This window comes from Ixodes scapularis, unplaced genomic scaffold (genome assembly GCF_016920785.2).
Source record: "Ixodes scapularis isolate PalLabHiFi unplaced genomic scaffold, ASM1692078v2 PGA_scaffold5__190_contigs__length_132052651, whole genome shotgun sequence".
In the NCBI taxonomy this organism is placed as follows: Eukaryota; Metazoa; Arthropoda; class Arachnida; order Ixodida; family Ixodidae; genus Ixodes; species Ixodes scapularis.
In genome coordinates, this window is record NW_024609880.1 from 48,428,037 (window position 1) to 48,449,231 (window position 21,195).

Consider the following 21,195-nt stretch of genomic DNA (forward strand, 5'->3'; position numbering starts at 1 on the left):
CCATAGAAGCCTACTGCAGCGCCGTGACCGGATTGTGTACTCGTCTGCTTGCGGGTACCCCCGACTTGCGACAGAAGCGCAGCGGCAAGAGGAAAAAAAATCGGAATCAGATTTGCGTGGAACTCTATGGGAGAGTGCGCAAAATAAACCGAAAGCACGAAAGTCCTCCATTAAAAATCCACGAGAAACCATCTCCGTCAGTTTAGCCGGTCGCGATCGGTCGCCGACCCGGAGCGAGAGTTCGTGGTGCTCCACATAGATGGCGCCACAGAAGAAGAGAAACCCCAGGGGGACACAATGCGGTCGCTCATTTGGCTCTCGTTTCCCCACCTGTCTATCTTACACCCTGCACCAGACCACCAAACCAAGTGGGCTATGAACCGAAACCGAAACTAGGGCTGAACTTCCCGGTTTTGGTTTCTGTTGTTTGCCAAGTTGGTTCTTTTTTAATCACAGTTGCCGAATTTTTTTATTATTTATCAATTTAAAGTTTGAGTTTTGATTCCGCTTTGAGCCCAAAAGTGTTTTTTTGCTGCAGAAAAATGTCCAACTTTGTACTTATTCTTTGTAAATTTATAATTCTATTTCAACTGCATGCGCCACCAAGGTAGAACTCCACCGTAGGATCAAGGAAATATTATCCCTCCTTGGAAGGATAGAAATATTAAGGTTGAACAAAATAATTGAGCGATCTTCATTTGTAACAAAATTCTGTCCTTGTAGTCCTGGTAGTGCAGCATTTTTTTTAAATCCAGTTTGGTTTAAGTGAAGCAATCCAGAGCCATCGCAATCCACTATGCGCCGTCACGCCATCTGACGTTCACGGTAAGCAACGAGGTTGTGCGTACGTGAGTCAACGACAAGGTGTTTTTATCGGTACGAACGAAACTGCACACAATTTATCGCGGACGTAATTCTTCTTTCACGAACGTGCAGTTTCTCAGGCATTACTTGACAATTGACAGGCGTCCCACGACCCCATTTTGTTGACGTACGACCTTAGCTGAGGTGAGGATGAGGCCAGTTCAAACACCGCAGTTGTCGCAACGCTGCCTATTTTTGACTTCTCCCGAAGACGTATCTCTCTGATCTCGACGTTCAGACGAATTGATCACTTGAAGGACTGACGGTTTATTGATCGCGAATTCTCGATGTAGGTTTTTCCACGAGCTTATCTTTTGTGTACCACCATAACCGTTCCCTCACCCATCAAACCTTACATCCTTACAACATTCTTCAACATTGTTGTGCGATCACGCTTTGCTACCTTTTAGGAGTAGGGACATGTTGTGAATTAGAGTGTACTGACGTGCGTCGAGACAGCGCTGTTTATTTCAAACGAAGTTCTAATATTTTTCTTTCCTTTTAGCGCTTTGACGACGTGCTCAAAACCAGGTTTCAAAGGTACGTGCTTCCTGGAGGTCGTTGGCATCTCGCGCTGTTTTTTGCCTACCTATGCGATGCTAACTTTTTTTCCCCCTCTGCGTGTTGTTCAGATGCACAGGCTCTCGCATGGTGTCGTGTACAGGCAGTACCGCCTGTCACTGAGGGCGCAAAGCCTACAGCGCTTCTCTTCAAATTCGTCCTCGAGCTCCGTCGCCACAGGCACCGTTGGAAACGAAACCAAAGGTATGCCTTACTTTAAAACTCGTTCATCGTACGCACCTTTCTTGCCAAACCGCATTTAATACTCTTTCTGGGCAGCAAACTCGCTTGGCATATTTTCAGGCTGCAAGCTTGCAAAAACGGAACACGAATATGGCGGGCTGATATCATATAAACCCATGTATCTCGCACACTTGGTTGAATTTGTGTACCAGAAGCGTCAGAGTTAGGAAACTGCATTAGCGGACATTGCAATGAAGGGCTAAAGGCACATTCGCACCTCAAAACAGTCGCGCGACCTGCTAGAGACATACAACTAGTCACTACCAACGTCCGCACTGTGCGCAGTCAGCGAGGAGTGAGCGCCGAATCGCTCTGGAAAGCTCTTCGGAGCCACCTTCAATTCTGCCCTTCCCTTTACAGCACGAGTTTGTGTCTTGCTACTTTCCCATTCTTGTTGGCATGCAGCGACACATGCTTTGATTTTAGCATAAGAAAATAGTTTGAATATTGGCCTGGGACCTACTAAATCATATGAAAGTGTAATTGATGCATCTGTGTGCACTCATTCGAGCTTGCGTGGTACATTATTTACCGGTCAAGCCAAAAATGGCACTGATCTGCTGCCTGGTGAAATCCTTTTCCAGGCACTCATTCAAATTGGGGTGCTGCTTGTTATAAAGGAATGTGTACTCTTTAACAGCATTATTCTGTGCTGCTGTGGTGACCTCCGTGGCTGCTACTGCGGGCTGAGGTGTTGGGTCGGCATGTTGGTTGCATCTCCCGCCGAAATGCTGAAGCTAAGAGGGTATTCCCACGGGGGATGCTTTTTGGGGAGGTATGTGCGTGACGCCAGTGATGAGCGGAACCAGCGGGACTCCCTCCCCGACTCCAGCATTCGCATGAACGGCGGGGAGCTGGGAGGCATGTCAGCGTTATCAGATGCATTTAGCGCTCGCATTCTTGACAACGGAGATCGGTGCGAGGTGATGCGAAAACCACAAACTGCCTTCTGCTAAAAAGAAAGAGCTCCTTGAATGGGTGGATGCAACACAAAGAATGTGGAATCCAAAACCGGTTGTATGAGGAGTGGCTTGAGGACTGCATTGATACATATCGAAGATTCCTCGGAATGCCTCGGATGGCGTGCGCAGCAGCGCGAGCCACAACCAGTTAGCCAACCCCGATGCCGCTGCCGGTATTGTGCTGAGAAAAATCTGTAAAGTTGCCAAACACGCCTACAAAATACCGCCAATTGCAAAGAGATCCCATGCCAAGATGGGGAGTGTTTGTGCAGCCCGAGCTAAAGCCCCCCCACCCCCATGGGACGTCTATGTCCGTGCGGCTCTGTACAAAAACGTGACGTCGTTACCTTGTGATGCACATCCCAGGGTGTAAAGGGAGGGATTTCTCCCCCGTGTGAATGCCCTTTAAACACACGTGACGTGCCACATGTCGCTTCCGAGGCGCCGCCGATTGTCACAGCAACTGGGCGACTGCTCCGAAAAATTGGTGAGGGAGTGACTGCTCTCCAAAGCGGTCGCTTTTGTGACTATGACCATGGCTTGGCGACCAAAAAGCGGTCGCACGATCTGCAATTCATGAGCGTGAATGGCCTTAAGACGGGGCTGACCAAACTGTGGCTGGCAAGTGGAGTGCAGCTTGTCGTGGGCATCAAAGTTTGGCTCTGGTGATCTAGGGACTCCCGGAACAAAATAGCTGGTTTCAAAAGGGTTTTCTTGTTCATGAAAACATTGCAGGGACCAACAAGCTGTAAACAAGCTGAGCATTTAGTGACTCTGACACTGGCGTTGGCACCGAGTTAGTGTGCACGAGAATATACGGCAATGATGAAAAGAGGTAATATGTACCACATTGAGGCCTCATCTGGATCTTGCATGCTACGTGGTGAGCCAGGGGCCAGAGTTCTCGTTCGTCAAAGCCTTACCAAGGTGTGGCCACTGTTTGATCTGCTCCAGCATATTGCTGGTCTCTCGTAGATCTTATGTTGTGCACATACCAAGTTGAGGCCCGCTGTTTAGGATGCCAGCGGGATTAGTAAAACACCTCTTCGAGAGGAACTATGAAGCACAGCCTTTAGCGGGTGCTTTTGAGCTGTGGAAGCCCCTGGTGGCTCCGAGGCAATGTGCCAACCTTCCTAATCTGCAGGTGGCGGGTTTGAATCACAGCTGGGAAACCCGCAGTCTGGCGGAGGCCTGTTGCGGCGGAGGCGCCATATGACTGGCATTTTGGTAGTGAGTCAAACAACCCCGAATGGTCTAAATTACTTTCAAAGGCCCGTTCCATTAGAATCCATTCAGAATAGGTCAGCCCGTTTCTATTCAGAATAGGTCAGCCCGTTTCATTCTTTGCAACTACCCCCCTGCTGCTAGTGTCATATCAATGAAAAATAGTTTATCTTTACCACCTTTCTCTTTGCGCCATAACATTTCTCGCTTATGTCTACCGTAAAATACCGGACAAGCGCCCACTCAAAATTTAGAGATAATCGCGGAAAAATGGGGGATGGGCGCTTGTCCGGTCATCAATTTTACATATCAATCTGCTGTGCATATTTTCTCAGATCTCAGAAATTTGGGAATGGGCGCTTAATGTGGAATGGGCGGATGCGCGGTATTCTACGGTATTTCATAAAATGTATTTTTATAATCCTCTCCGACACAATCAGATGATTAGTCCCCCCTTTTACATTTCATCCCGTTTTGATGATCAGCACTAAGTTGGAGTTCCAAGTTCATTGACCACTACATTTCAACCTTATTTTCTACTTCGCACAGCCGAAGAATGGAACCACCTCTCCGGGAACCTGTTTAGAAATCCCATCACTATCTATTTTAGCAGTGTTGTTTGTTGTATACTGTAAACAACTTAATTTTCGTGAGGACCTAATTTTCGCGAATCACCTACAATTTGCGAAAAACGGGTCCCGCAAACAATTCTGGTAAAATGTAAAAACATTGGAATCTATATTGAGATCCCACTGCGTCGTGAAAATTAAAAGCCGCAAATTATTCCAAAACTTCAACTTTGACCTAAATCGCGAAATATGGAGCTCGCAAAAAAAAAAGTTGTTTACAGTATTTAATAATTTAATAATAATCTTGTTTTTCTTTGTTTGTTGTATATTTCATAACTTGTTACTGTTTTACTATTTTTGTTTTCATTTATGTTCTCTCTCCCTCTGTAATACCTTCTGGCCCTGAGGGTACTTTCAATAAGTAAATAAATGAAGGTCGTTCATGCACTTGCGACTGCTTATCTTAATGCCTCTTGGGATCTCGTATGACGAGAGAACAGACTGGCACTGTTTGTCGGATAGGCGTGGTATAGAGCCACTAAATAAGCTACACTTCAAAGTAACGACACTTACCCATCTTAGGGCTTAAAATCATGGTTGCCAGTTATCTGAAGCTTCATCTGAAATCACAGGAAATGCTTTTTCATTTTCCACAAATGTTTAAACAGTTTGCGACAGAGCAAAGCCATATTACATGAGCTTCCTAACACTGAGTGTAATGATGAGGAAGTTTCACTTTTGAATCATGATGATCGGCAGTTTGTCTGCTCTGCACAAGCACCAAGGTGGCAGCGTAGCTCATTTAGTTGCTCTAGTGGGGAACGCTAGCATTTCCGTATATTTCCTTTCTTTTCTTTTACATAATTTTTTGGGGTTTTAAAAGCTTTTGACGATTGTGTAAACAAATATTTTTATAGATAGTACACAGGGGCGGATTTTGGCGGGAGAGGGGCCCCTCCCCCCCCTCTCCCGCCAAAGCCCTTCGAGGTCAACTTTTTTTTTAATGAAGAGATTGACTTACCAGCCAAAAGTTTAGTTTCTGGTGATATGGCAAATATTACAAAATAGATCTGGGCAACGTGTCGTTAGCCGCAACGTCGTATCTCAACAGACTCACACCTCTGTCGGCCGAATAAACACCCTCCCCCCCAAAAGTCTGAACCATAAGTCTGCCCCTGATAGTAAGTGTGTTTGATCTCACAAATACCACAAAACCTTCTCTCTAGCGAAGTGCAGTTCCAGGGTCACCTCATAGATGGCACCAGCATGCCAGCACATTCACTCTTTGTAAGAGGTCGCAAGAACTCGGTCGTAAGCAGGCGCAAGCGTCTGAACGGTTGGTCCTTTGTATGGTCGCATTCCTGACCCAAAGCTTTCTCCCTTTGTTTCCGTTTATCCCCAAGATGACCAGGGGACGAGCGCGGTCCAGACTGAGCGGGAGATCTTCCTGTTTGGGCCCAAGGACCTGAGGGCCCCATTGCCCGGAAATGTGGGCGTGGTTCCCCTCGACTTCGGAGCAAAGCCTGCCGCGCCCGTCGCCCCCAAGACCTGCGACGTGCTGTCCAGGGAGACGAGCAGGGAACGCCACCACAACATCCTTGCCCAGTTCTTGAGCCCGCCCGAAGAGGTGCCCCCCTTGGTCACAGTTGTTCCCTCGCCCGTACCTGTAATTCTTGCAAAGCGTTGAACGTAGGAAGCCAGAGTCAGGCTCTGGAGACTGTTGGAGGAGACGGAAGTTGAGTAGTCTCGGTTCGGAAACAAAGAAAAAATATGTGTATGCTCCTGCCAAACTCTTGCGGATGGGAAATCCATCTCCATTGAGTTTGGGGACTGAATGAGACACCAATGGGAGCATTTCTTGCTAAATTTAACAGAAAATGTAGCATCTCTTTGTGTCGTCACGTTTGTTTTTAGAATCGCTCTAGCCAAAAAACGGATCCTCCGTTAAAAAATTTTTGTACACTCTCTCTGCTAAGTGGCACGATGGCATATTGTTTGCTGAGCATGAGGCTTGCCGACGTCGAGGAAGCAATCTCTTACAACTGGGAGGTGATTTTCTTGTACAGTAAGACCTTGTTAATTCGGATCTCGTGGGACTGACAAAAATGTGTGAATTATCCGAAAGTCGAAATATCGAAAGGACACAGAAAACTGTGCCAAAACGTTTCCCTGAGACATACCTTTATTTTGAGAAGAAATCTGATATTGCCGCCTGCTTTCTGTACGACATGTGGGCGGAGACGACAGATCTCCTTGGCGCGGTCAGGTGCTCCACCGCACTCGCACTGTCAGAGCTGCGCATCCCATGCGCTGACAATCCCCTGCAGCAAGGCTTCTAATTTTGGGTGCACCACCTCCCTCAGCCACTTTCTTTTCGTGTTGTACTTCTCGCTCTCGAAACCCTGTAGGATCTTGGCCTCAATTTTCACGTACGTGACCAAAGTGCTTCTCTTGACGTCGTACCTTTACATCACTTGTTGTCAAGAAATGCCGTCCTTCAAGGCCCTCAGTATTTCCACTTTCGTTGCTAGATTCTTGGTCTGGTACAGCTTCAACAGAAAAAGAGTAGCACAAGTGACCGATGACCGGAGCGTCAAAATTGCGACAAGCGGCGCAATTGTTCCAGAGCGCGCCGATAGCAGAGTGACATGCAGAGTGACAGTCACGTTGCATGTTTGAACGCGGGAGTGGCCGGCAGAAGTTTGAGGGATAAGATAGATGTTAAAATGGGGGGTTGGGGCGGCGGGGGCGGCTTTAGGATGGGCTGCTTTTTGCCGGCCACCCCTGCATTGAGGCATGGACCGTGACTGTCACTCTCGCTATCGGCGCGCTCGGGAACAATAGCGCTGCATGTTGCGATTTTGCCCCTCCGGTCGTTGGTCACTTGTGCTACTCTTACTGTTGCAAATCACGCGTGCACGTCGGATGAATAGCGGTCATACCCTTTTGAACGAACGGTAGCTTGCGCCACCTGCCGAATTCATCCGAATTAACCGTAGTGCACCACACTCCCTCCAAATTAATGAGCGTTTGGTGCCATTGACTAATACGCATGTTTGACGGGAGCGGATCGGCAGTTCAAATTATCCGAATTTCCGAATTAGCGAGGCTTGAATTAACGAGGTTTTACTGTAATAGAGGTTGGCATCCGCTAGGGACAGATTTATGTGCTCTTTATGTGGCCGGGACAATTATTAAACTATGGAGCGAAGGACAGGTGTTTGTTTGCATGGGATCTTGCACTTGCTCAGTACCTACTTTTTTGCATGGGGTTTGATCTCACAGACCATTTTCACGCATTCTCGCACCAACGAAACTATAAATGAAGCCATGCGCTCGCACCAGTAATTTTGACAGCGTTGTGTAAAAAGTATGAAGCGGAGTATAATTATTTGCAACACCTGGGAGACCCACATTAACTGAAGAGTGTGTTGGTAACATCGACTGGCAGCAGAAAGAATAAAACAAACTCTGGACTAGGGACGACAAACATTTCTTTCGACTGGAAACAACATGCTGTTGTTGCCAGTTGAAAGAAATGTTTGTTGTCTCTTGTTCAGAGTTATTCTTTCTGTTGCCAGTCTGGGAGACTCGAGTGCTAGCCCTTTTGATTTTATTAATGTTGCATTTTATTTCATTTTCTTTAGGGTTCCGTGTTTTCAGATAAATTTGAAAAACTCAGAAAAACACCTTCCAGTAAAATTTTGGTCAATTTGGATTTATCCGATAAACTCAGAATTTTTATGTGCCAATGCCCTTCCGTAAGTTTGATCAGCGCACAGGGTCAATGGTCCCGAGAAAATGCCACCGCAGCTATCTTTTAAATCTTAGATCATTGGCAAATGGGGTCTTACTGCTTATCTCATCAAGGTTCAGGACGACATGTCATTGTGCTTTTGGGTGACGACAAAAGCCTCTGTATTGGTTTCCAGTTTGGGCCATACTATTTGTGTTTTAGAGGAGGGAAAGGTTGTGTTTTTGTAACAGTGAAAGCTATGGACCATAGACAATGCATAAAATTTGAAGAGGGGCAGTTGAAACTTCCCTATTACATCCTTTACCACCCCACCTCGCGCGGCCTCGGGGTGGCATGAAATAGTGTGGGATGAATATGTGCTTCCCAGCGACTATCTTTAGGAGTTTATTTTTAAGGCATCGACGTTTATGGAAGCCACAGATGTGTGCAACTTTTGCCGTGGGACAAATTAGTATTGCCAATGGCAATGGCACCAACACCAAATCCAGCTGAAGAAATATTAATCGACAGAAGCGCTTTTTATTTTTCTTTATCTAGCATATGTTTACACCCGGATATTATTTATTTATTTAGTTTTCATAGGAAACACTGCGAAATTAAGCTTTGAATTTCGGAGATTTTGGAATCAAACAGAAACAAACTCCTATAAACTCTGAATTTTCAGAAAAAAATAAACTCTAAGAAACACCTTCCGAATTTGACGAAAAAGAAACTCCGAAAACAGGGAATCCTAATTATATTGCATTCGTTCATTGCCGCACTCTTTAAAGGGAGCAAAAGCAACGATGGCACAGTGTGTCCATCTTAGCTTTTCTGCCATAAGCAACAGCAACCATAACTATCAGTCCGCACTCGTAGCCTTTGCTGCCATCCCTATTTGGGTACGACTAAACAGTGCAGTTCGACTCGACAGCTAGCACCATGTTTTTGCACGCCATTTTCGCAACATTAAAATATGCTGCGGCTGCAGTCGTTGAAATCAATCTTCGAACGTCGGAGTGCCCTGCTGAACTGTGAAGCAGTGCTCGTGTCCAATCGTTCGGTGGCACGTGCTACCCAAAGTTGCGTTCTTTGGTCACTTGAGGCCCTTGACTCGTGAAACACAAAGTTGGGGCCGAAGTTGAATTGATGCGCTCTGCAAAACGTTTGGCTCCAACCTTGTGTTTGACGAGCCTAGGGTCCCAGCCCTGCTGACTGGCAGCCGACCGAGTTGCCTCCTGTTCACTTCCCTGATGCTATGGCTTGTGCAGCACGCTCTCAGCATTTCAGCTCTCAGCACACTCTCAGCATTTGAATATTACTCCTTCGTGCAGCTCTTGAACGAGGCATTCAACGGGGTGCCGGGTCCACCTAATGTGTTGGAATGCACGGCACAGGACTGCCCTGACCTGATGAAGAAAGGTAAAATTGGGCAGATTCCGAGCATCACGAGTTGCACATTTGTTTCAGCTTGCTTGTTTTTTTACGCATTTCATAAAAGAAAACTTTGCTGCTCTTAAGGCATTTGCATTTGAATCTGACAGACTGCATTGCAAGCCCCTGTGACGGCTTACAACGAGGGAACACACTACCGACATCTGTGACATAGCTTTGGAACGCTTCAGATCTGCCCATCACAAGACTGAAGGTCTTGCAGTATTTTGCAAGTTGAAATCTATGCACTTTCTATGAGAAATCGTCACTTACAGTGCAATCTACTTACAACGATATTGACAAAACCTGAAATTTCAATCGTTATAACCAATCATTGTTGTATCTGGACTAGAAACCGAGCGGTTCTAGTAGTCTAAAAACTCTAGAAACTGATAGTTATAAGCAAAACAATCGTTATAACTGTTATTGGTGTAGGTGGATTGCACTGTATAACATTGTCAGAATTATTTTGAGTGCATGGTGAAAGAAGAATGCTTAATGTGCGGATCGGAAGTGTTTTGGGGCTTCCTAATAAATGGTGCTGTCGTGTCCTCTCATAAGCAGTTAAAAGTGGGTGCAGTGCAGTCAGTCACACTCAAATGCAAATGTGTATGTCGGCCTTTCCTTTAAAATTGGTTCAATGGCCCTTCTCCAGGTCCTAATTGTAGTGTTGGCTTCAATTGAAGTCCTGCATAACAAGGCATTTCTCTGAGGCTCGATTTTACATTTGCCGAACAGAATCAAACTTTGGTGGAACATATTTTGTGCGTTAATGCAGGATTCTTCTTTTTTTTTTTTTTTTTACTTCGGCACATTTTTGTAGTTATGGTTGTTTTTCCTTGCTGCATCGCCAATAGACCTTTTTGCTAACTTACCCAATCACCAAGGAGCATGCTACGGGTGTAGTTACGTGCGCTGCATGTGCTGGCATCTGCAGCACTCAGTATCTTTTCTAAAGCAAGGGCCTAAAACAAATGGCATCTTGCACACGTTTACCATTTTGTTCAAACACCTGAGACTGGGTGAGAAAATCTTGAAACAACCAAAAGTAGGAGAGACAAGGAAAGAAGTCAGACAATGTTTCAAACTCAGCTAATATGTGCGTTCAGTAAACCTCCTATATGCACTTTCAAACCAAGGTCATCGCCAACCAACACAACAATGTTTGCTGTGTTGGTTGGTGACGACCTTGGTTTCAAAGTGTATGGCTCTGTTCGGATAAGATTATGCACGCGAGTCCGGACATATTTTTTGTTTTAGTAAACTTTCTTTCATATGTTACTCCTCAACATGTGTAGGGACCGTAATCAAAAAAGATTTTGCAAAAAACATAATATTTAAAGAGAAAAAAAGTTTTGAGTGCACTGGAGCGGCATATTCAATTTTTAAATTTTTCGCTTATGTCATGTTTGGCGACACCTACTATGCAAACTTCAAAATAAGAAATGAATAGTTTTCTCTTTTAATAGATCATGAGAACTATTGAGTGATATATGTGGAGCATTGTGGAGGTTACACGTTTCACACCAAAAATGCGTAAACAGAACTCCTTTGACGTTTTGTCACTAGGTTTCTGAACCCTTATTTACAGAAATTGAATTGCTACAACATTAAAATTTGTCATATATTCTTATTAAAACATTCTTTCAAATGATATGTAAATCATTGCTTTATCTCAAAGGTTGAAATTTTCATTTTGCTCCAAACTTGTTCTGAATTACCAAATTAAAAAACCTCAAAAGGCAACTAAAAAAAAAAAAATCTTAGATCTTTTTTTGAATATTATAGCGATATTTCTCCACCATACTTTCGTGTTCCTTTATAAAAAACATGTTCCATCATTATATTTCCTTCAAGGTTACAGCGCTGCGAAGTGTACCTTCCATGCTGGCCTTTTTGCCCAATGCCACAGACGAGATTATCTTTTGATTCTGTGTATTTTATGACTAGATATATTTTTTGTACTGTATTCGAGTATTGGGCTCAGGTTCAAGTATTCTACTAATCAAAAAGACACTGACACCCCCCGAAATTTTTTTTATTTTATTTTTTGCCGGGCAATTTATTATGGTGTCAGAAGTCTACCCAATTAATATTTTGCTACTGCGTCACACATATTTGTAATAAAGTAAAAAAAACTCAACTGCTCGAAACCGAAACTGGACTGGGGAGGGAGAAGAAATAAAGAAGAGGAGAGAGGTGGCAGAGGTCACGTGGCTGTGATACTTTTTTTCCTCAATCAACGTATCTGCAGCATTTTAGAAGCCACAAAAAATGGGTATCATATTTCTTTTCCATTTTTCATGTTGTGTGTGTTCTTCAATGAACTAGGACTTTGATTTTATTTGGTGGTTGTGTCTAAACCATAGAAAACGGCACGTGGCCACGAAGAAGAGAGTGAGTGCGACTCAAATCGGCTAGTTTTTGATCGGCAGTTTTCGGGAGGAAAGAAAACAAATTTCGAGCCACGAATTGTTTTCTGGGTAGTTGGGCTCTTATATGTAATGTACAAATAAAAACCTTGGCCACCATTAATATTCTGTCAGTGTCCCTTTAAAACAATACCCGCATTGCTTGTCCTTCGTATTTATTTAACCAGCAAGCCTGTGTTGCCCTTTAAAGTTACAAGTTCTAGGAGCTTTAGCCAAAGCTTTTCCACTTGCAATCGCTACTACTACCATTTTTTTTGCGGAAAGTAGTAGAAAAAGTAAGAACAGTGGTGCAAATTATATGCAGATATTTACATTTATACTCCGTGTCACTAGTTGTGTGCAGTGCAGGCAAAGGCAACGCCAGGTGAACAGAGAAAGGGCGGGCATTAGGAAGAGAAGCGGGAGAGGAGAGCAATGAAGGGCAAGGGGAGAAAGGGAGAGCACTAGGAACGTTAGAGAGGAGAGTATGTTTCTCCCCTCCTCCATAGCCTTCCTAGTACTTGCTCTCTCCCCCTTTGCCTCGCCTTGCCTTTGCCTGTACTGCATGCAACTTGTGACACAAAGTTTGTATTCGCGATGAAGTAGGAATGTTTGAACCACCATGCTTGTTAAACTGCAATTCATGAGGGTTGTGGGTCCGGCTGACCAAGGTAAACCTGTGACTTCAATGGCAGACTTTCACTATGACGTCCGCTAAGATTAAAAAAAAGAATATTTGTGATTATTTATTCGAATAAAATAAAGAGTATTAAATTGAAGAAAGCAAAAATAATAACAGTGAGTAAAGATATTTAGTGCACTAGTTGCCTGCATGGGCAGGAGGGTGCATTGAGAAGTCCTTTTTTGCCCCTCTTTAAAGTGACACTGACAGGGTATTTATGATCGCCAAGGTTTTTAGTTGTACATGACATATGAGAGCCCAACTATTCAGAAAACAATTCATGGCTTGAAATTTGTTTTCTTTCTGCCCAAAAACCCCGGATCAAGAACTGGCCGGTTTGAGTAACGCTCACTCCCTTCTCCGTGGTCACGTGCCGTTTTCTATGGTTTAGACCAGTGGTTCTCAAATGGGGTTCCGCGGACCCTTTGGGGTCTGCGAAGGCATTGTAGGGGTCCGCAAGGCCCTGCCTCATCAGTCAAGCCCAGCAACAAAAGTTGCCTTTTTTCAGATTGAGAAGAAACATTCCAATTTTCGGGCAAGGTCTCTCGTGTGTATGTCAGTGAGAGAAGTCTACTTCACTCTAGCCCTTAGGTATATCCAAATATTAAATCATTATCATAGTTAACCTATACCTTTTCCTTCCTCCCGTCACGAACCGGGTCCTCCATCATCTGCGCCGATCCACAAGGGGTCCGCGAAACATCAATGGTTGAGAACCACTGGTTTAGACATAGCCACCAATCATAATAAAATTCGTGGATCATCGAAGGTACACACACCATATTAAAAATAGAAATGTAATACCCATTTTTTGTGCCTTCTAAAAAGCTGCAAATATGGTGATTGAAGAAGAAAAAATTGCACAGCCACGTGACTTCTGCCAACTCTCCTCCTTTACATTTCTTCTTCCTCCCCAGTCCAGTTTCGGTTTAGGTTCCGAGCAGTTGCGTTTTTTTACTTTATTAAAAATATATGTGACACTCTAGTAAAATATTGATTGGATAGTCTTTTGGCACCATAAGAATCGCCTGCAAGACAAGTGAACCAAAAATTTTGCGGGTTGTCTGTGTCCCTTTAAACCAGACTGACAAATTCCTCTAAGCACTCACATGTATTGCAATAGTTCCAACGAGTGTGAGGAAATCGGTCAACTCTGAGTGTGGCAAATAGGCAATTTACAAACCGCTTGGCGCTGTCTGACGGCCGCAGCTTTCTAGGGGGAGAATTCAAAAGCTTTTGTGGAGTAGGTCCAACTCCGACTCTCTGACCATCTTAGTTCAGGTATGTGGCAGCGAGCTCTTCTTGAAACAGCAGAAAAAATTAGGCTTGAATTTATCCCGGCAAAATGTCGATAATTACATTGTCGTTGTATTTAAAGGAGGGCATTCTACCAATGTGATGGAAGCTGTTTTCTCACCTTCCATCGTTCGACGTGACAGATCAAAGAGCAAAGCAAAGCCACTAAGCCTAAAGACTCACGCAACCACCCATGGAACCAGGTTTTGAGTCACAAGGTTTAAAAGGCATCCGTTGTAATCCTGTCTCCACAAGCACGCAGTTTACACGTGGACATGCTACCGCTTTGACTCGCTGGCGGCACCGCTGCTAAGGGACACTTTCGTCACTGTACTGTCGTCTCCAGGAGCCAATGCCGGCTTCAAAATCGAAATGCCACGAGCCCTAAAAGCGACGCGCGCAATACTAGCGGCACTGACCTAATCAGCGCCAAATCAGAAAGGCGGAGGCTCAGACAGAAAGCGAACCCCACAAGCCGGTGTTGGGGGCCACCGCCGGCTCGTGAACCTAAAGAGGGGCTTTACAGGAATCAGATACAGCATGGACCGCAGAGCACAGGCATTTATCGCCTGTTCTCTCCTAATGCACTTTTCTTTTCAGAGGAACTGATCGCCACGTGCTTAGACTTACTCTGTACGTTGCTTCATACAAAAGCTATTAACTCATTATCTTTCCTTCTTTCTCTCTAATGTCATGTCTTTGGGAGTTAGTTCAGCCTCGTGATCGTGAGACAAGACAACACGTGCACTGCGGTCATAAACAAACAAAGTCGTTACCAGTTCCGTGTAGTTGCCTCTGGACAGAACGTAACCTGCCATGGCAATGACTTACAGCATTGTCCGTAGAGTGTTTTGTGCTATCTTAGTAAACACAAAAAGAAGATAGCGAAGCAGAGAAATTTTTGCAGTGTGTAAGATCTGGATGGCGATTCTATGAAAAGGATCGGGCAACATCCTCCAGTTCGTGCATTCCTTATTTGTAGCCACATTCAAAGTTGACCGGTTTTCTCGCACTCGTTGGAATGATTGCAGCACAGGTGAGTGCTTCGCGGAATTCAGCAGTCAGATTTGAAGAGAGCCAAAAGACGGACTTCTCAAGGCGCCTTCCTGCCAACGCAGGCAACTATAGTGCGCTTGTTATCTTTACTAGTTGCTTTTAATTTACTTTCTTAGTTTCGTGTTTTTTTTTAAATTTTATTAGAATAAAAAATTACAAATATTTTTAATCTTAATAAAATTGTGAAGTCACAGGTTTACCTTGGTCAGCCAGACATACATTGGTCATGAATAGCAGTGTAACAAGCTTGGTGGCTCCAGCACTCTCACTTTATTGCATATAGGTATGAATAATATAGGTATAATAATAATAGAGGTATAAATATTTTCATATAATTTGCACCACTGTACTCACTTTTTTACAACTTTCTGTAAAAGAATGTACTAGCGATTACAAGTTTTCGTCCCACTTTCATGGAAAAAGTCCAGCTAAAGCTCATTAAACTGGTCATTTTAAAGGGCAAAACAAGCTTATTGGTTAATTTAATAAAAAGGATGAGCAACGTGGATATTGTTCTAATTTGTAGAACATTTGAACTTGAGCCCAAATTCAAATGCAGCCCAAAAATATATCTAGTCATAAAATACATGGTCATAAAATACATGGAATCAAAAGATAATCTCATCTTTGGCATTGGGCAAAAACGCTGCCGTGGAAGGTACACCTGTGAGCGATATGAAGGTGAACAGCCCTCTTCTTGTTTTTGACGCTTCTGCAAGTTTTGGAAAAAGCTCTGTTCCAGAAGAGGGCTAGAATGCAAAGTTTAGACCCTTGGCCACGTACTGTTTGAAACGTTGAGAGTCAATATGGCTTTAGGGAGCCGTAAAACAGGCAAGAGACCAGGTAAGGTGGTCACCTTCATATTGCCGGCGGGTGTACTTTGAAGGAAACCAAACGATGCAACATGTTTTTAATGAATAAACACAAGAGTATGCTGGGGAACTGCCACTATAAATTTCAGAAAAGTTGAAGATGTTTTTTTTAATTGCCCCTTGAAATTTCTTACTTTTTTGTAATTTAAATCAAGTTTGGAGTGATATAAAAATTTAAATTTTTGAAATAAAGCAACGATTTTTATATTTCTCGAAAGAAAATTTAGTAAGAATATTTTACATAAATGTTAATGTCGTAGCTATGCAATTTTTGTTGATAGCGGCTCAGAAATCTAGTGAAAAAAACGTGAAATATGTGACCTCTACAATGCTGTAGTTATTTCACTCAATAGTTCCCATGATCCATCATAAGTGAAAAATATTTTAGATTTCCGATAGTATTCGCAGTTTGCGTAGTAGGTGTCGCCAAACATGATGTAAACGAAAACTTAAAAAATCAAATACGCCGCTCTGGCGCTCTCAAAATATTTTTTCTCCTCAAATATTATGTTTTTTGCAAAATCTTTTTTGATTACATTTCCTACACATGTTGAGGAGTGACATACCGTATTTACTCGAGTAATAGCCACACTGTTTATGAAAAAAACCTGAGGGTTCGCATTTCCGCGGAGCACGCGGATGGCCAGTCATTGCGATCGACAGCATGACTCCAGCGGTTTACAGGACAGAGATAACGTCTTTGCGTGAAGATACCATCTGTGAAGATTGCATTTGTATGGAGAATCGTGTTTTCGATCTGGTTATTCGCTATGTTATTTAGGCAAGTGCAATGCGATGATTGGCTGTATATGTGCTTTGCGTTAAAGTAGAAGCAAGGGCCTTGTTCATAAATAGTGCGGCGATTACTCGAGTAAATACGGTATAAAACATAATTAACAAAAACAAAAAAATAGGTTTGGACTCGTGTGCGTGATCTTATCTGAACAGAGCCCATAGGAGGTTTACTGAATAAATCTATTAGCTTGTTTTGAGACATCGTTGGACTGACTTCTTTCCCTGTCTCTTCTACTTTTGATTGTTTCAAGATTTTCTTACCCAGTCTCAGGTGTTTTAACAAAATTGTAAACTGACTCCAGCTCACCTTCACCCTCACTGTTTTTGCATGCATGTTCGTCAATGCCCTATTTTGGTTATTTACTTTGAATCTTTTATACGGGGAAGGCAAGCACGTGCTGCACATTGACTTACATTCCCATCATTCTCTTTAATGCTTGGGAAATTTAGCAATAGGTCCATTCTTATTTTGAGGGTCACATCAACCATTGTTTCGTGATTTTACGCAGTTGCTTCATTGCTCCTGTGTCGAGATATTTTTTGTTTACAGCGGGCACATTCTTTATCTAGTTTTGCTTCCACTGTGGTAGTATTTCTTTACCCACGCTTCGCGTTGCACGCGGGTTCACATCACGCTTCACAGTTTCCTGGAGAGCGGTAATTGTGAAAGCAGTTGACATCAGAAGGTGGGACCGACATTTTTCTCTCAGATGTGCGCAACCCTGTTGCGTTCATGTTCCAGATTTCCAGGACCTGTTCCCTGGCCGAGACATTCGTAACGATTCGCTCACTGTCATCACCCTGACCCACAAGACTGAGAATGACATGACGTACTGGAGCGAAGACGTCGATATCGAGAGAGAAGAGCTCACGGGACAGGTAGGCCAGACTCCTCCCAACGCAGAATGCATTATACAGCTCGCTTCTAACAACTCCCCTTAACACACTTCTGTGACGGAAGAGCGTCGCACGAGTACCGCGTCGGCCTTCAGCTGGAAATTGTGTCCTCGCCAATTGAACACGAATCCCAGCGTGTCCGAACATGACGCATGCGTGACACGTTATGTCACTTATTGGAGGCCGCATGACCCAGGTTTTGGGTGGGCATGCTTGCATCAATGGTGGGGCCCAAGCATGGGCTTCGAGGTAAATGTGGACACACGAAATAGCAGGGTCAATGTGGCCACGTGAGGTCATGACACACTCGGTCACAGTCAAATGCCTTGCACAGTCAAATGAACAAGCAAAATTTTAGCTCCCATTTATTTGTGTAGACTTGGTCTCCTTTATGACAGCAGCTCACATTTAATTGCATTATAGTCATACCAGTCGTTCGTCCATAAATGCAAGAAAAACAATTTTAATACGAATAAAATGATTTCCCAATGCCACCTGGTAGTTGGGGGGCCGAGCTTTGTTGGAATGTCCGACGTCGCGGGCCCATCAGTAGCAGCGCCACGGTGCAGCGGGTCCGATGGAGGTGCCTGAACCCGAGCAGCGCTTGGTACACCTATCAAATCTAGTACACCATATCTCGGGTATTCCCATGGGTTGACGATAAAACTGCCGCCACCTGGTGACGACGATTGCAATTACGGTAGCCTTGGCCGTGTATGGGCCCGTGACGTTGCAATCGTGACCACACGAGCAAATATCCCTAGACGCATTGTGCTGACTTGATGGCTGATTTTGAAGCGCTCGCCAGAATCCGGACATCGCCGGATTCTGGCGATGTCCGGATTCACCAGGTGCCAAAGTTTCAGCCTGATCCGATAACTTAATCAAAAGTTATAAGTGATTTTCTGAACATTTCAATGGGGAAATGGCGGCCGACGGAGTTTTCAAACACATGGGGCTCTATGGCACCAGAAACCGAAAACGGGCAAAAAGGGGCTCCATTTTCCCATTGAAATTTTCAGAAGATCACTTACAGCTTTTGATTAAGTAATCGGGCTGAAACTTTGGCACCTGGTTGTGACCTCTAGCTCTACCTTTGGGCGGAGAATGAGCGTTCGGCGATGCCTAGTTTATTTTTGCGGTAAAAAAGACCGTGTAAATTTTCTTTTGTGACACCCTGTAGGTAGCTATCTGCTGAAAATACAAGCGTGTGATTATCATTTATGGATATCATCGATCATATTTCACTGGTTTCGAAGTCTTTCGGGGATATTTAGATTACAGCCACATTGACTGTACTTTTACTAATGGTCCACGAAAATCTTATTAGGATTAGTTCCTTCTATGTCCAATTGATAAGGTAGGCTTTCTATTTATGTGCTCAGAATGCAAGCTCAGGCTTTCTGAGAATAGGCATTTGATAATTATCTGAACCATTAGTATGTGATTTGTGTTAACGGTCAAATTCTTCGGGTACGATGACAAGTGCATCAACTTGCTAGCACTACACCGCACTGTAATCCTTGGCGGGTTAACGCTGGAAAGGAATGACTACAGCTTGAACTTGGCTGTAGCTGTTACCTTTTGATTTACCGTATAAAGAGTGACACTTGAAGTATCTTCCAAGCTTCTACCAGCCATGAAGACTCGCCTACAATGCTAGCCCAATGGCTACTACCTGGGGTTTAAAACATTGTGCAGCGGCATGCTTATACAGAATGTGAGCACTTTTGTGACTATTGCAAGGGAATGGGTGGTTCTAATTGAGTGTGAACTGTTCCTTTACCTCCAGTTTGTTTTCAAGGCTCAAAAAATATGCAAAGCCCTCCAAGAAGCAGGATACTGGGCAGATTTTATCGATCCTTGCTCCGGGCGTCCGGTAAGGATTTTTCACCTTTTTACCATATTATTTAATATGGGAGAACTCAAGGGGTAGCTCTAGTTTTTTTTAAAAAGTCGTTAGATATTCACTGGGTACAGTTTTATTATGTTTCTACTGAGTAGTGTGTGACTGGTTCATCGGCTTCAATTATCTGCTTAACATCAATGAATGGATATCGCTTGCTTCATTTTGTCTTGAATATATGCGTTACTGGTCGTTGAACCTGAAACATATGAAGTGTAAGCTTTCCTTCAGTGCGCATAGACAGTAAAAGATGAAAAGATATTGTTTATAGTATGGCGATGTGCTATTAGAGCTGATAGAAGCATGGGCCCTTTTGGAAGTGCCTTGTCTTCGCTTGTTTTGTTATCGAATGTATGCAGAGTGCAGGTTCATCGGTTTCTTTTGCAGGAATTGCGGTGACATCAGAACGTCGAGCTCCGATTGGTTCTTATTGAAGGATAGCGGGTAGACTTCAAGCAATCTGCCGCGAGGTCTACCCACTATCCTTCAATCAGAGCTCGGCATTCTGATGTTACCCCAACCCCTGCAAAAAAATCAGGCATACTTGCACTCCGCATAGGCATGTATTGACGACCAGGATAACGGGGTCTCCGGAGAACCGCGGACACAGATGATATGCTAGAATGTCCAGTTACAATCCAAATAGCATTATTGGCTAGTTTACTCGGATATTTTCTTGGGCAGTAAATTGCCTCCTTATAGTTTGTGCCACATCTCCCGACATTCACCCCTGGTTACAGGTTTATCTTAGTTTTCAAGCTCAGCCAGTTGATGCTATGCATTACAAGCTCTAATATAAACGACAGCATTTCACATTCCCACTAGTTGTGCCTTGCATTCACAATACACCGTCTGGTAGTGTTGTGCTTTTAACGGATGCCAGTACTGTGATTGTGCATGGGTACCTTGTGAATGCTGGAACCCAAGCACTGAATCAAAGAGTGAACTTAACAGGGGTTTTAAAACATTGGAACATTTGAAACATTTAGTAGCTGTTGTTTCCACAAGGTTACTTTGGATCTTGATTGCTTTTGCCATTTTTTGTGTCTTTCCAGTCTCTGGGTCCTTACACCAATTCAACTCTCCTCGAGACGGATGAACGCTACAGACACTTTGGATTCACCATAGAAGATTTGGGATGTTGCAAAGTGATAACACACCACCTATGGGGTTGTAATGCCTTTGTGGGATGCCTTTTTACAAATGCTCCTTCTGATAGCTTTGAGGTCAAGAAGGTTCTGTGTGAGAACAATGAGTAAACACTGCTTTTAAAATAGACTGAGGAGGATTCTTATAAATATTTGTACAGCGGAGTGAAAACTTTGGGAATGTTTGAAAAATTATCTCGGAATAAAGGTGTTTTCCCCTTGTGAATTGTTGCTGCTGACATGGCGTACCAACTTGTTTTTGAGTGGAGGGGCAAACCAGAACCCCCCCCCCCCCCCCCCCATGGCCGGGGCGGTCCCTTGGTATGCCTGTGGCATTGCCGGCTAGTGTTTGCCGTGCCAAGTGGCGGCTTTTTCAGGGGTGCAACGCATGCCTTGCCCCCCCACTCTAAGAACTGGGAAGGGGGGGGGGGGGGGGGGGGGCAAGCGCCCCCCTTGCCCCTTCGGTTGGTACGCCCCTGGCTGCTTTTGTGTATGTATGACAAGGCAAGTATCAGACAGCAAAATTGACGGCTGGACTA

The 21,195-nt window shown here is 44.1% G+C and overlaps 1 protein-coding gene across 2 annotated transcripts; it reads left to right on the plus strand.

Annotated features, from left to right (window-relative positions):
- The first annotated feature begins 803 nt into the window (after window positions 1-803).
- On the plus strand, window positions 804-20,882 carry LOC8032221 (cobalamin trafficking protein CblD). 2 transcript variants are annotated; one of them, XM_029972393.3, is made up of 8 exons: window positions 804-876; window positions 1,370-1,404; window positions 1,497-1,629; window positions 5,827-6,050; window positions 9,494-9,581; window positions 17,448-17,584; window positions 19,395-19,481; window positions 20,564-20,882. In XM_029972393.3, the coding sequence occupies exons 3-8, from the start codon at window positions 1,497-1,499 to the stop codon at window positions 20,765-20,767; spliced, it is 873 nt and encodes a 290-aa protein (XP_029828253.1). In that variant the 5' UTR covers window positions 804-876; window positions 1,370-1,404; the 3' UTR covers window positions 20,768-20,882. The 2 variants fall into 2 exon arrangements, with proteins under 2 accessions (XP_029828253.1, XP_042149987.1); XM_042294053.1 differs by lacking the exon at window positions 804-876 and adding an exon at window positions 883-1,008.
- Window positions 20,883-21,195: the final 313 nt, after the last annotated feature.